The sequence below is a fragment of the Xiphophorus maculatus genome, chromosome 19, assembly GCF_002775205.1.
Source record: "Xiphophorus maculatus strain JP 163 A chromosome 19, X_maculatus-5.0-male, whole genome shotgun sequence".
NCBI classification, from domain to species: Eukaryota; Metazoa; Chordata; class Actinopteri; order Cyprinodontiformes; family Poeciliidae; genus Xiphophorus; species Xiphophorus maculatus.
In genome coordinates, this window is record NC_036461.1 from 20,574,792 (window position 1) to 20,586,782 (window position 11,991).

An 11,991-nucleotide genomic window follows, 5' to 3' on the forward strand; every position below is an offset into this window, starting at 1 on the left:
ATTGAGACAACACTGCTGCAAATGAAACTCTAAAATTTAAACAATATTTCTGACAGTTCTAATTTTTAAGACATAATAAATACAATATAATATGCAATACAATATAATCGGTTGAGCTCTGGTGTAAACGGATTGAAACAGCGGTTTTAAAGTTATAATCATTCTGGTCTGGACATTATAAAATCCACAGGGAGTGAAGCGTTTTTACGTATGAAATAACAGTAACAACGGGAGTTAATTTAAATGTTCATAGATGAAAGAGGAAGAGAGAAATAGGCAGGACCTTTGGATCCCGGATATGAACTGCTGATCCACGGATCAAACATTTGGCGGCTGGATTCCAAAACCCTCAAGGCCACATGTTAAAATGAGCAAGACATTTAAACTCAGGCGATAATTTTAAAAGTAAGTAATGCTGCTGGGTGTCAAACCTAAAATCTCTTAAGACTGAGAAGAGACAACGCTTTTCTGGACAAATTCATTTCTCTAAGGATGGAGACAACGCTTCTCAAGTAGTGAGAAATTTAAATCTTTTAGGACTAATATGATGTCACGGTGGACAAATTAAAATGTAGAGGAATTAAAACAACCCCGCGGAGTACAAATTAAAATCTTTAAGGATAAAAGAAAAAGACAGAAATAAATGCCAAGTTTCAGGGTGTAATAGCGGTGCTTCCCCACACGGTGCGCTCTAATATAGTAAATTGTTCTCACGTGTACCTTCATTAATCCAGTCTCCCAGTTTTAATCTTCCAGGTTTTAGCTGCTCATCGCTGGATTCTTTCGTGGTTGTCCATGTGGTTCCTGTCCTCCTGGTTCCTGTTTGTAAGTTTTTGCATTCCACAACACGTAACACTGCTGGCCTCCTGCTGGCACTGGGGACCATCAGCTTTACTAAATAAACATAGAAAGAAATTCACTATTAGTAGAAAGTATTCCATATAGAGTTCAAATTTACATTAAGTAAGGAAAGTTTTCCTGATAATATTTTGTATTAGAGACTTAATTAAAGCATCAAGCCAATAAGAAATTAGAAGACAGAGGAGAAGATAGACAGAATTTGTGATTGAGGGATTTAATTAAGAGCTTTTACCCAGAGGGAAACTAGAGAACAGGGTCAGAGGGAAGGAAAATAAACTATTAATCTCATAAAACAAATAGTTTCTATGGCCATATTCATGTGTTGCAACACAGAAAGATCAAAAAAGAGAATAAACTTTAAAAACTACAGACACTAGTCTCTGATCCAAGATCCAAACTTCTCAAATCTATGATGTTCTGATCATCCCAGGTTGGATCTCCTGAGCCTGGAATCCTCCACCTTCAACACCGTCAGGCAGGTGGAGGAAGATAAGAGAACCCAGTTGACGAAAAAAGTAAGAACATTTCTATCTACAAAACATAACTAAACATTTCAGATGGAGCTGCATAGAGTTGAGCTGAAAGTTACAAACTGGTTCTGTCTGCTGTCCATGATTATTTTCCTCTTTAACTCTGTTGTCTTTTCTCTTTATTTCATTTCTATGTCAACTCATGTCACATGACTTGAGTTGACCAACAAATAAAGCAGAAGACCTGCTCCACCTGCTGTTCTACTGGTTGGAAGAGATTGTGGAAAAGGTGAGAACATGATGGTGACTTGATCAGAAAGTCTCCTTCAATCATCTGTTATTTAGACTGAATGTGTGTCTGATTATGTGTTGATTCTCCAACATCAGCGAAACAAGACAACAACTCTTGACCAATGAGGAGAGAGAAGACACAGAGGACTGAGGAGACGCAGAAAATCCTGCTGGAAATCAATAAAAATGTTTCCTGATGGAACAGGGGGACGGCTGAGGACGGGACACAACATAAAGAGACAGAGATCATGTGAAGTAGGTCCTTCAATTACAAACCAAGCATTGCCACTGAATCTTATGTTGAAAATTCACCTGTTTATGAGTCAGACACTGAATATTAAAGAATTTTAGAAACATTATAGAAAACCCAGATTCAGATTCTGCAGATCAATAATGTCTCTGATCATCCCAGGTTGGATCTCCTGAACCTGGAATCCTCCACCTTCAACACCGTCAGGCAGGTGGAGGAAGATAAGAGAACCCAGTTGACGAAAAAAGTAAGAACATTTCTATCTACAAAACATAACGAAACATTTCAGATGGAGCTGCATAGAGTTGAGCTGAAAGTTACAAACTGGTTCTGTCTGCTGTCCATGATTATTTTCCTCTTTAACTCTGTTGTCTTTTCTCTTTATTTCATTTCTATGTCAACTCATGTCACATGACTTGAGTTGACCAACAAATAAAGCAGAAGACCTGCTCCACCTGCTGATCTACTGGTTGGAAGAGATTGTGGAAAAGGTGAGGACAAGATGATGACTTGATCAGAAAGTCTCCTTCAATCATCTGTTATTTAGACTGAATGTGTGTCTGATTATGTGTTGATTCTCCAGCATCACTATAGGACAACAACTCTTGACCAATGAGGAGAGAGAAGACACAGAGGACTGAGGAGATGCAGAAAATCCTGCTGGAAATCAATAAAAATGTTTCCTGATGAAACAGGGGGACGGCTGAGGACGGGACACAACATAAAGAGACAGAGATCATGTGAAGTAGGTCCTTCAATTACAAACCAAGATTTTTTCAACTATGTTAATTTAGTTACAATTTTGTTGCAGTTAAAACAAGTGAATGTAGGGTAAGAATCGGCAGTAGCCAGCAGACAAATAAGTAAGACCCTGATTCAGGTGCTTTGCAATATTTGCTGCGCTAAACAAAAAACAAGATTAGAGATATTAATGTTTATGTATGACTGTAAAACACATCCATTTGGTAACATGCTCTTTTTAGCATCAGTAAGTGATGTTTGTACTAAATGTCTTCTAGATTCAAGGATGGCCTTTCAACCCTGGATTTCATTTATGCTTTGGAGCTTCATGCTTCTGTGTTCAGGCCCTTTGTGTGCTGAAAAGCTGACATCAGAAATGTGAGAGGAAATCTTTGAAGTTCAGCTCAGCGAAAAGGGCAGCACCAGACGACAAGAAGAAACCAGACTGCTAGGATTCTCCTTGAGACAGACCAAACCTCGCTTTCCTGTTCAAACTCTGACAAGATACCAAAGCCCAAGACATACGATCAGTTTCAAAGAAGACATGAACTTTGAATTACAAAACTTTTTGGACTTTATTAAGTTCAAATACAGAATCACAAAACATAAATGTGGATGTTGGCCTGTGAAGGCAGATGTTAACTTGTGAAACCTGCTCTGTCAAAGTTCTGACTCTGTTGGGTTGTGGTTGCTTGACAACCTTTAAATTTTAGACTCATTTATTTCCAAGTCCACCATGTTTTCTAGTCTTGTGTAGTTTTCCACATAGGATTCCCAAGTTAGTGGATGCACTAGGCCACTGTCTCTGGAGGTCCTCAAACTGTCCCTAAAGACGGTCATGGCCACATTGACTGCTGATTGACTCGGTCATAAACTGTCCCAATTCCTCCTGGGAGTCTGGGAACCTACAGTCTGTTCTGCCAAACCCAGGAGTAAAATATGCATCAAAACAGGACACATAGTTTAGTTATATATTTATATTTCTTCATTCAACTGTCACTACCAACTGCTATGACTATTGTTGAAAACTGTTGTAATGTTTAATTGTATTTACATATAAATATTAGAAATGAAAATGTTTATGTCATCAGAAACTGTTCCAATAAAAAGTGACATATTATTAACACATGGCTGATTTTTGTTTTATTTTTAATTTTTTTTTATGACATATTATTTTTGAAAGCTGCCAAACAGGCAACAAATTAACCAGATATTAATTAAATAAATGAGAAAAACAACAACAAAAATCTTGTTAGGTAGGTGGTACATGACATCCGGTTTACCAGATGAACAGTGAGACTGTTTAGCAGGACTGATGGTATTTGTAGTCCATCTTTTCTTGCTTTCATCAGTGTCACATTGCAGCAAACCCATGAACACAAACCGCACTAGACGTGTCTGTTCATGACTGCCACTAAAGACGTGTCTCTGCTTCAGATCATCCAGAACTGGGACTAACAACAAACCAAAGTTATAATAAATGAAGAAAATTTTCAGCAGAAAAGACACAAACTCTAGAATGACATCATTGGTTTCCATAAAATTGATAACTTTTAAAATTTGCTCTTTAAAGAGCAAAGTCTCATTTGAACATTGTGAACTGTTGATAAGAAATCCAAAACTTCTGCATGACTGTAGCCGTCATGAAAGTACATCTTAATCAGATCCTCTTCTGAGAGCGAGTCCAGCACCGACCCTGTAAAACAAAATAGAGCAGAATAGAAATTCTTTTACTGTCCAACAATGGAGAAATTCAGGAGCTAAACTAACAATTAAAGCAGTTCGGTTCACATGAAGATAGAAGATAAAATATGTAAAAACAGAGTAAAATGCTGTAAAGGCAAAAATTCAACGCAGGTACTGTGGAGTTATTAAAAGTAGAATATAAATAGTGTACTCAAAAGTAATGTACAGTAAAGTATGTTAATTTTAAAATATTCAAAAATCAGAATCAGAATATATTTACTGATAACTAGCTGGTATTTCCATCTATGGCTGGTTGAACCAAGAGAACTTCAAGACTATTTACTGATGTCTTCACCTTGTGCCAAGAACTGAACATTTTTCCCACATGAAAAGCAGAACATTTGAACTGTCCCCAGATTTTGACCACAGAAGACAAAAAACTTAAAACATGGCCACCTAAAAAAAAAAAAAAAAAAAAGAGGGACAGTTGAAACCAGATATTTATACACCAAGAAAAAGATACAAACATCTCTCTCTGTCTGTATAGATAGATTGATATCTATCTATGGAGCAGGGCGCCGCCACAAAACTTGGGCCCCATGACAAAAAATTAAATTTGGCCCCCCTGCTGTTACAATTTGTTGAGTCTATTTGACCCATAAAAAGAGGCACAATTTTAAAGGCATGTAACTGCCTTGCTTTCTTGTCATGACAGTTTGTTATGAGACAGATAATCTGTGAAAAAATGAATCTCCTCCTCCTCCCTGACCGACTACTGACGGCTAAAGATTGTGATTGACAGCGCTAAAACCCTCCTCATGCGTCTGATTGGTTGTTTGTAGAGAGAACTGGGAGAACTTGCATCCACACACACACCCACACACACACACTAACTTGAGTGACCTTCCATGCTTAGTTTACATAGTGCAGCATATTACTGTAAAAATCGTTCAAATATGAATAAACATAACAGTTTGTATCTTTCCCTTTCAGGTCGTAAGTTTTTCATATTTCCCAAAAACCACTTGAATTTCAGGATGACGGACATTTTTCAGCGTGATCCTTTTAAACCAATTAGTGCCACAAAATGTTACCCAGTTTCATGATTTGGATTAACTATATATGTTATGTCATCTGCTTTTGACTATGGTGACTGTATTTCTACAGTTTTGGCAACCTCAAGTTCAGTTTCCAAAATTGAGTTTGAGGACTTTGCAGACTGCGAGACACAGACTGGAGAGACGGTTGTCTTTAGCGATTAGCATTAGCTTTTTGTGTTTATGTAAGGCACATAAAATGGGGATGCCTCTTTAAGAAACAGAGGTTAGGGAAGCTAGGTGATCTACCTAGCCAAAAGGAAGTTTAGTTTCCAATGTGTATCAACTAATCAGAATGCAGACTGCCGCTGTAGGTCCCGCCCTTCTCCCCGTGTCTGCAGCAATGTTTGTGTGTGCGACAGAGATCCGACATGAAGAGGAGACCGCTGACTGCGGTAAAGCTCGCCGGCTCTTCGAAAATCCGGCCCGCACACGACATTCACGTGCGCGACAGCTCAAGACATTACGGTACCCCCATTTACGTGCTGTTTTCACAATAAAAAGGCACATCCGGTTCATGCTTGATCTACTGTAAGTAGATTCCCAGCGGCTTCATGTTTCATTTAATTTCATCGTATATTATATATTGTATAATGTCATATCTTCAGTTAAAATCAAAATATATTTGATATTCTTCGATACAGTCAATAAGTAATGTGAACATGAACCAAGTGATGAAAATGAAATCGATCGTGTTTGGAATGAGGATGCTTGTGGACTGGGGGTTTTTTGTTGGTGTTTTTTCCCACAAATTTTCATTTAAAAAAAAAAAAGATTTTTCTAAAATTTTGAAATTTAATCTCTTCCGTTTTTTTGACACAACTTCTCCTGCTGTAGAAAAAATGAAGTAAACAATACATTTATATGAAATAATTGATAAAAAGCAGCTGAGTAATTTGTAGACTGGCTGTATACCTGAGTTTATCCAGGTGTATCTGTGACTTCATTCTGATGCCCTATGCCTCAGCATTGAGGAGGTGAATTTATTTAAATAAAACAGATTTTAGTGACACTGTATATTGTTCACATAACTTACATTTTGTCTTTTATATTTTGTACGCAGATCTTTATGGATGTGTTTTGCTGGAAATGTCTTTTTTGTATTTATTTATAGCGGGATTGTCTTTATTTCCCTTTTTTCTGCCTAAAGATTTTTATTTATGGAGGGTAATTTAAGAATAAAATTATGAAATGTATAATTTCAAAGGAGAAACATGCAAAACTTAACCTGCAGAACATAATATGAAAGTAAACTAAGAGTCGGTTTCAGCTGAATTTGGATTCAGATAGATGGAGTAGAAACTGAAAAGAACCGGATGAAACAACTACGAAGTGAGAACCAATACCTTATTTTCTGACGTAAGATTAAAATGGCCCCATACTACCAAACCTTTCGTTTGCCTTGAGGCTCCATAGTTGACGCTGTACCGTAAAAGGTCAAGAATTATTTTGGCAAATGCATCCCGTTGACAGATTGGCTTCCATATATAAACAGTTTGGCGCACCAGTGTCATTTGGAAACAGTTCCTGTATCGGTCACGTGACTTGCTGAAAACGATACGCGCACCGACGCTGATTTTGGTCTATGAGCTTGACACATGCGCCGACGCATCGGTGTTACGGGACCCATCACTAGTTTATGTTTCAAACATCTTATCGACAGTTAAAGAACTTTTTAAAAATGTATTTATGTACAGTGAATCAAATCTTAATGTTGCAGTGATATTCTGGGTTTTTCAGAGATGGCTTCAGTCTGTTTTTACTTTCTTTTACTTCCCCTTTCTCAGTTTGGAAGTCACAGACAAAATGTAGTAAAAGTAACGAGAGAGTAAATATGCTAATAGATTATTTACAACTGTTTTTTATTATTATTAAAACAAGATTTAACTTTACCGTTAAACTGGAATAAAATAAAAGTTGGTTTCACAAGCAAAAAATAAAAAAAAGCTGTAATGACTGTTGACTACATTTTGTCTAGTTAAAGGCTCCACAGCTTTGTGCTGCCACCTAAATGTGACATAAAGATAAACTGAGCTCAGAGCGGCTCAGGTCACAGTAAGAAAAACTTCAGCTTTATTAGACTTTATAGTTTCATTCACTGCCGCCCCTAAAAGAAACAAAAAGTCACTTCTGTGAAAGATTTGTTGCAAACAATCCCAGCAGGATTTTAATTTATTCTAAGCCAAGCTCTCCTCCGTGTCTTTCTCCCCACAGTCGCCATGTACCTGGGGATCAGAAAGGGGAAATTAAAGACGGTAAGCCCCGCTCCCTCAGATTCACTTGGAATATGAGAACCACCAGCTCCATGGAGCCCTGCGACATCATGAGGGAGATCCGCAAGGTGCTCGACGCCAACAACTGCGACTACGAACAGCAAGAGAGTTTCCTGCTCCTCTGCGTCCATGGCGACGGGCGGGCCGAGAACCTGGTCCAGTGGGAGATGGAGGTCTGCAGGCTCCCCCGTCTCTCCCTGAACGGCGTCCGCTTCAAAAGGATATCCGGGTCGTCCATCGCTTTCAAGAACATTGCTTCCAAAATAGCCAACGACTTAAATCTATGAACAAAAGGACTTAAAAGATAAGTAAAAAAAAAAATCTAAATCAAATCTATATTCAGAGGTATTGAAGCTGTACAATCATCCAAGTAGCAGTTTCCAAATGTCTCCTTTTTGTCCCCTGGGGCAACCGGGTTCCCGCGGGCACCGTGTTGGTGACCCCTGTTTTGGATCAATAAAGTATTTTTGAATTGAATTTTGAATCTTTCTTCCAAACCATGCTTTACGACAGAGAGAAGTTTTCCCCATTTGAAGGTCCGAAACTGAAAGCAGAAATATAATGTCACACCAGCAGTGAAAGTTTCAAAAATGTCATTGTGAACTTAGACTGGTTGGCCAGTAGGTGGCAGCATAAGGAGTGATAAACATGACAACGTGATACTTGTGTGGCAGTATGCCCTGTGGGCTCTGAACGCGTCACACAAGTGCCTGAATTTAATTGGTTGTGGCGCTGTCTGTATATAAAGGGCCCTCCCTCACCTGGTAGACATCATGTTTTCCTTCCGGTTCACACCTCGCTGTTTGCTGGCGCTGCACGCCCGCCGCGTACTAATGCGCTCTTGAATGATGCGCTTAACGACGCACTAATCGCTGATCGATCCTTCTTGTGGTAAGAAGCTTCTCACACCCTTAATGTCTGTTAGCCTAGACTTAGCTAAAAAAAAGTTGGTTTCACAATGGGGAAAAAAACGATTCATCAAATTGTGCATATTTTTCAAATCAAGCAAAAAGAACTGAATAATTTCTGATTCGTTATTAATTTTGCCGTAGAAAACCCCCCAACAAAGCTCCTGTTTGCTGTTTGTCCATGGACAAACTCCTCAACAGTCACCTGGCAAAAAACTGGGAAGGAGGCTCTGTGGGAGGAGAGCAAAGCGCTTACTGGCGAGTCAAAGCATCTGAATTTATTAGGTCTCTATATGGCGATTAACATAAATCATTAAAAAAAATTTTATTTTCCATTCATCCATTTCTATCTAAGGGGAACACACTCACACCTAGGGAGAATTTGGAGTGACCAATGAACTCTTACCTTGTTGTCATGTTTTTGGAATGTGGGAGGAAACCGGAGTACCCGGAGGAAACCCACGCATGCACAGGGAGAACATGCAAACTCCTACAGTAGTTATGGGAAGCGAACCCACAACCTTTCGACTGTAAGGCAACAACCTTACGGACTGAGCCACTGTGCAGCCCGCTATAGAATGGCGCTACTATTAATATATCTCTTAGCATTTTGACGTCACCGGATGATCATCATCCGGGCCTTTTTACGTCACTTCCGTTGAAAACAACACCACGTGCGTTGCCCATGAACGCCGTAGCTGTCACTTCCAGCGGGATTAAAAGCAGCATTTATTTGACGTATAAATGCAGACTGGTTGAAGCTAGTTTGAACCAAAAAAGTCAAGCTTCGGAGAAGGTAGGGGTTGAGTTTGTAGCGGCTATTTTGCTTGCCAAACGGAACCACCGGTCAAGGAAACCGGTGTCGCTTGAATTAGCTCATGTCCTCAAATCTCCAAACACGTTCAACGTTCACCTTTGAAGGGTTTTGTGAAAATAGCTCATGCTAACAAACGCTTTGCACCTCGTTATGCTCCTGAAGTAATTTGTGAAATGCAATGAAATAACATTACATTGTAAGAAACTGAGACTTGGAAGCTAACGTTAACTTGAGGCAGCAAACGCTGACTGCTCACGTCACTGAGCTCACTGCTCAGTGACGTGTTGGTGGTGGCTCACACCGTCGCTAACGTATTCCGTCACACACTTGATTTCTCTTTTCTTTTCTCTTCCATTCACTGAAATTGATGAGAAATGATTTGTGTTGTGCACAATCCACAATCTGTTTTGTTGTTTTCTTCTCCTCTGACTCCCCGTGTGAATTTTCTCACGGCGCCTCAGAGTCTCAACCGAGTTTGAGAGAAACGGGAGACTTGAGGGCTCAAGGTGAGCTTATACCTGCTGCCCCCCAACACACACACACACACACACACACACACCGCTTCCCATGTAGCGTCAGGCCCGCGCTGCTTTGCCCTGAGTGTGTAGGAGTTGCAGCAGTGTGTTGTTGCAGCTTTGTTGCTGCGGTTGCATGGCTGTGTGACGTGCCGCTCTGCTAACGCTGCATGCTAACTAAACGACTATAAAGGACTTAAAAGATAAGTTAAAAAAATAAAATAAAATCTATATTCAGAGATATTTAAGCTGTGCAATCATCCAAGTAGCAGTTTCCAAATGTCTCCTTTTTTAAAACAAAACACAGTATGTATTGAACATTATAATGTATAGATACAGGCTTTTGGTAATAATTACCGAATTATCTAATGTCTGTTTTGACCACCAGGGGTCGCCATTAACAAGTTGACAGTGATTTGTCATGCTGTGAATGTGGTGAAAAAAAGAAGATAAAAAGCATTTCTGGTCTTATTTATTTCACCTTTTTTTTCTCTCTGTAAAAAATAAAGATGTAGCTTTTTGTTTTTTCTTGTGTAAATAATGTATCTTGCTTTCAAGATGGCTTCATTGCTACACTTTAAAAAAAAAAGTCTTTTGTATTTTGTTAAAAGTTAGAGATAATGGGAAGTCCATGTTAACGTCCACATGGTTAAGGTTCACTCATGTCTCCATCTGTCAACCTGAACATCCCTTCTCGTCACTGGACCAGAACCAGCAGGACTAGTTACTTTTAAAGTTCAGACATTTTGGAATTAAAAAATGTCTGATTAAAATGGGATTAAATGCTCACATTCATATGAATAAGTTTCCTCCTCTTTTAAACCAAACTTGAAATCAGTTTATGTATCTATTGTACAATGCTGTGGAGAAAAGAATATGTCAATTCTTGACTGTGAAGCCCAAAATTATTTATACACCTTACTTGGGTTTAGATATGACTCTTGGTAGATGACCAAGGAGTCCTAACTTGGAAACTAAAGATTAGAGTTGTGTTAAGGAGACCCTCCGACCTCAAAGAAATCAAATAATCAGTGAAAACCTGCAGAAATCTGGTCAATCACAAGAAGGGTTTTTTTTTTTCTGATTTTTTTCTGTTTATTCATGAGGAGTCAAATGTTGGCATGATTTTTTTACATATAAAATGTATGCCTTTTATTTTTTCAAAAACCATGTCAAGAAAAAGGCTTGAATAATTTTAAACCTGAATTTGCCAGTGGTATAGATTTTGACCTAAAATGGGCACTATTGTGTATTTTCCAGGCACATAGTACAATTTTAAAGCACAATCAAGTAACTTCCTTCAGATAAAAAAAATTATCTATATTGAATGACTTAAGAAATTCGACTCATTTAACGCCTTGAAATTGGGCCTGTGTCTTTCTCAACATGGCTTCTTTAACGTTTCTGCCAGCGTTGAACAGAGAAGTAGCTCATGAGCTCAGCAGATGTGCCGCTTCACCAGGTGTTTGCTAATTGCTGCTGCTAGTCTGAAGGTGACAGAGGGAGGTGCTGCTCTGAGGTGGAAGAACAGCTGGAGAACGTAGCGCGAAGGAGGAGCATCTCAATGGTGAATGGTTGCCGCGGGAGATTAAAGGATTTTTTTTTTTTTTCCAAAAATGCAGAAAAAAAAATCAAGCCAACACTCCAGGTATGTTTCTGACAGAATAATGATGTAAAGCTAAAAAAAAAAAAAAAACATTTTTCCATAATACTGCATTTTTTTGTACATGTTTCAGATCAAACATATCAATGATAATGTGATGGTTTTAAAAATAGGATTTTGTATTTACCCCTACAAGAGAAAACAGGCGTTCTAACAGACAACCATATGTGAAAATAAAGAGTTGAGTTTTAGCCAAAGCTGTAGAATCAAGAACTCAGCAGGAAGTGGGCTAAAAGATTGCAGAAACATATCATGCTCTATATTAAAATAATTCAGATAGAGAGAGCTACAAATGGGGAATTGCTTTTTTCACATAGGGTCAGGTATGAATGTTGGCTTTTATTTCCCTCAGTGGAATCATTAGAAAACTCATCTTTCATATTAAAACACTTTGTTTGGGTTAAGGAACATTACAAATC

The 11,991-nt window shown here is 38.6% G+C and overlaps 1 protein-coding gene and 1 long non-coding RNA gene across 2 annotated transcripts; both read left to right on the forward strand.

The window, feature by feature from the left end:
• The first annotated feature begins 2,293 nt into the window (after positions 1-2,293).
• Positions 2,294-3,682, forward strand: LOC111612185. The gene is made up of 3 exons (XR_002754459.1): positions 2,294-2,363; positions 2,456-2,617; positions 2,892-3,682. It is a non-coding gene; the product is annotated as an uncharacterized LOC111612185 (long non-coding RNA).
• A 2,084-nt stretch (positions 3,683-5,766) lies between these two features.
• Positions 5,767-7,990, forward strand: LOC111612184 (MAP/microtubule affinity-regulating kinase 3-like). The gene is made up of 2 exons (XM_023352474.1): positions 5,767-5,864; positions 7,611-7,990. The coding sequence occupies exon 2, from the start codon at positions 7,684-7,686 to the stop codon at positions 7,954-7,956; it is 273 nt and encodes a 90-aa protein (XP_023208242.1). The 5' UTR covers positions 5,767-5,864; positions 7,611-7,683; the 3' UTR covers positions 7,957-7,990.
• The last annotated feature ends 4,001 nt before the right edge of the window (positions 7,991-11,991 follow it).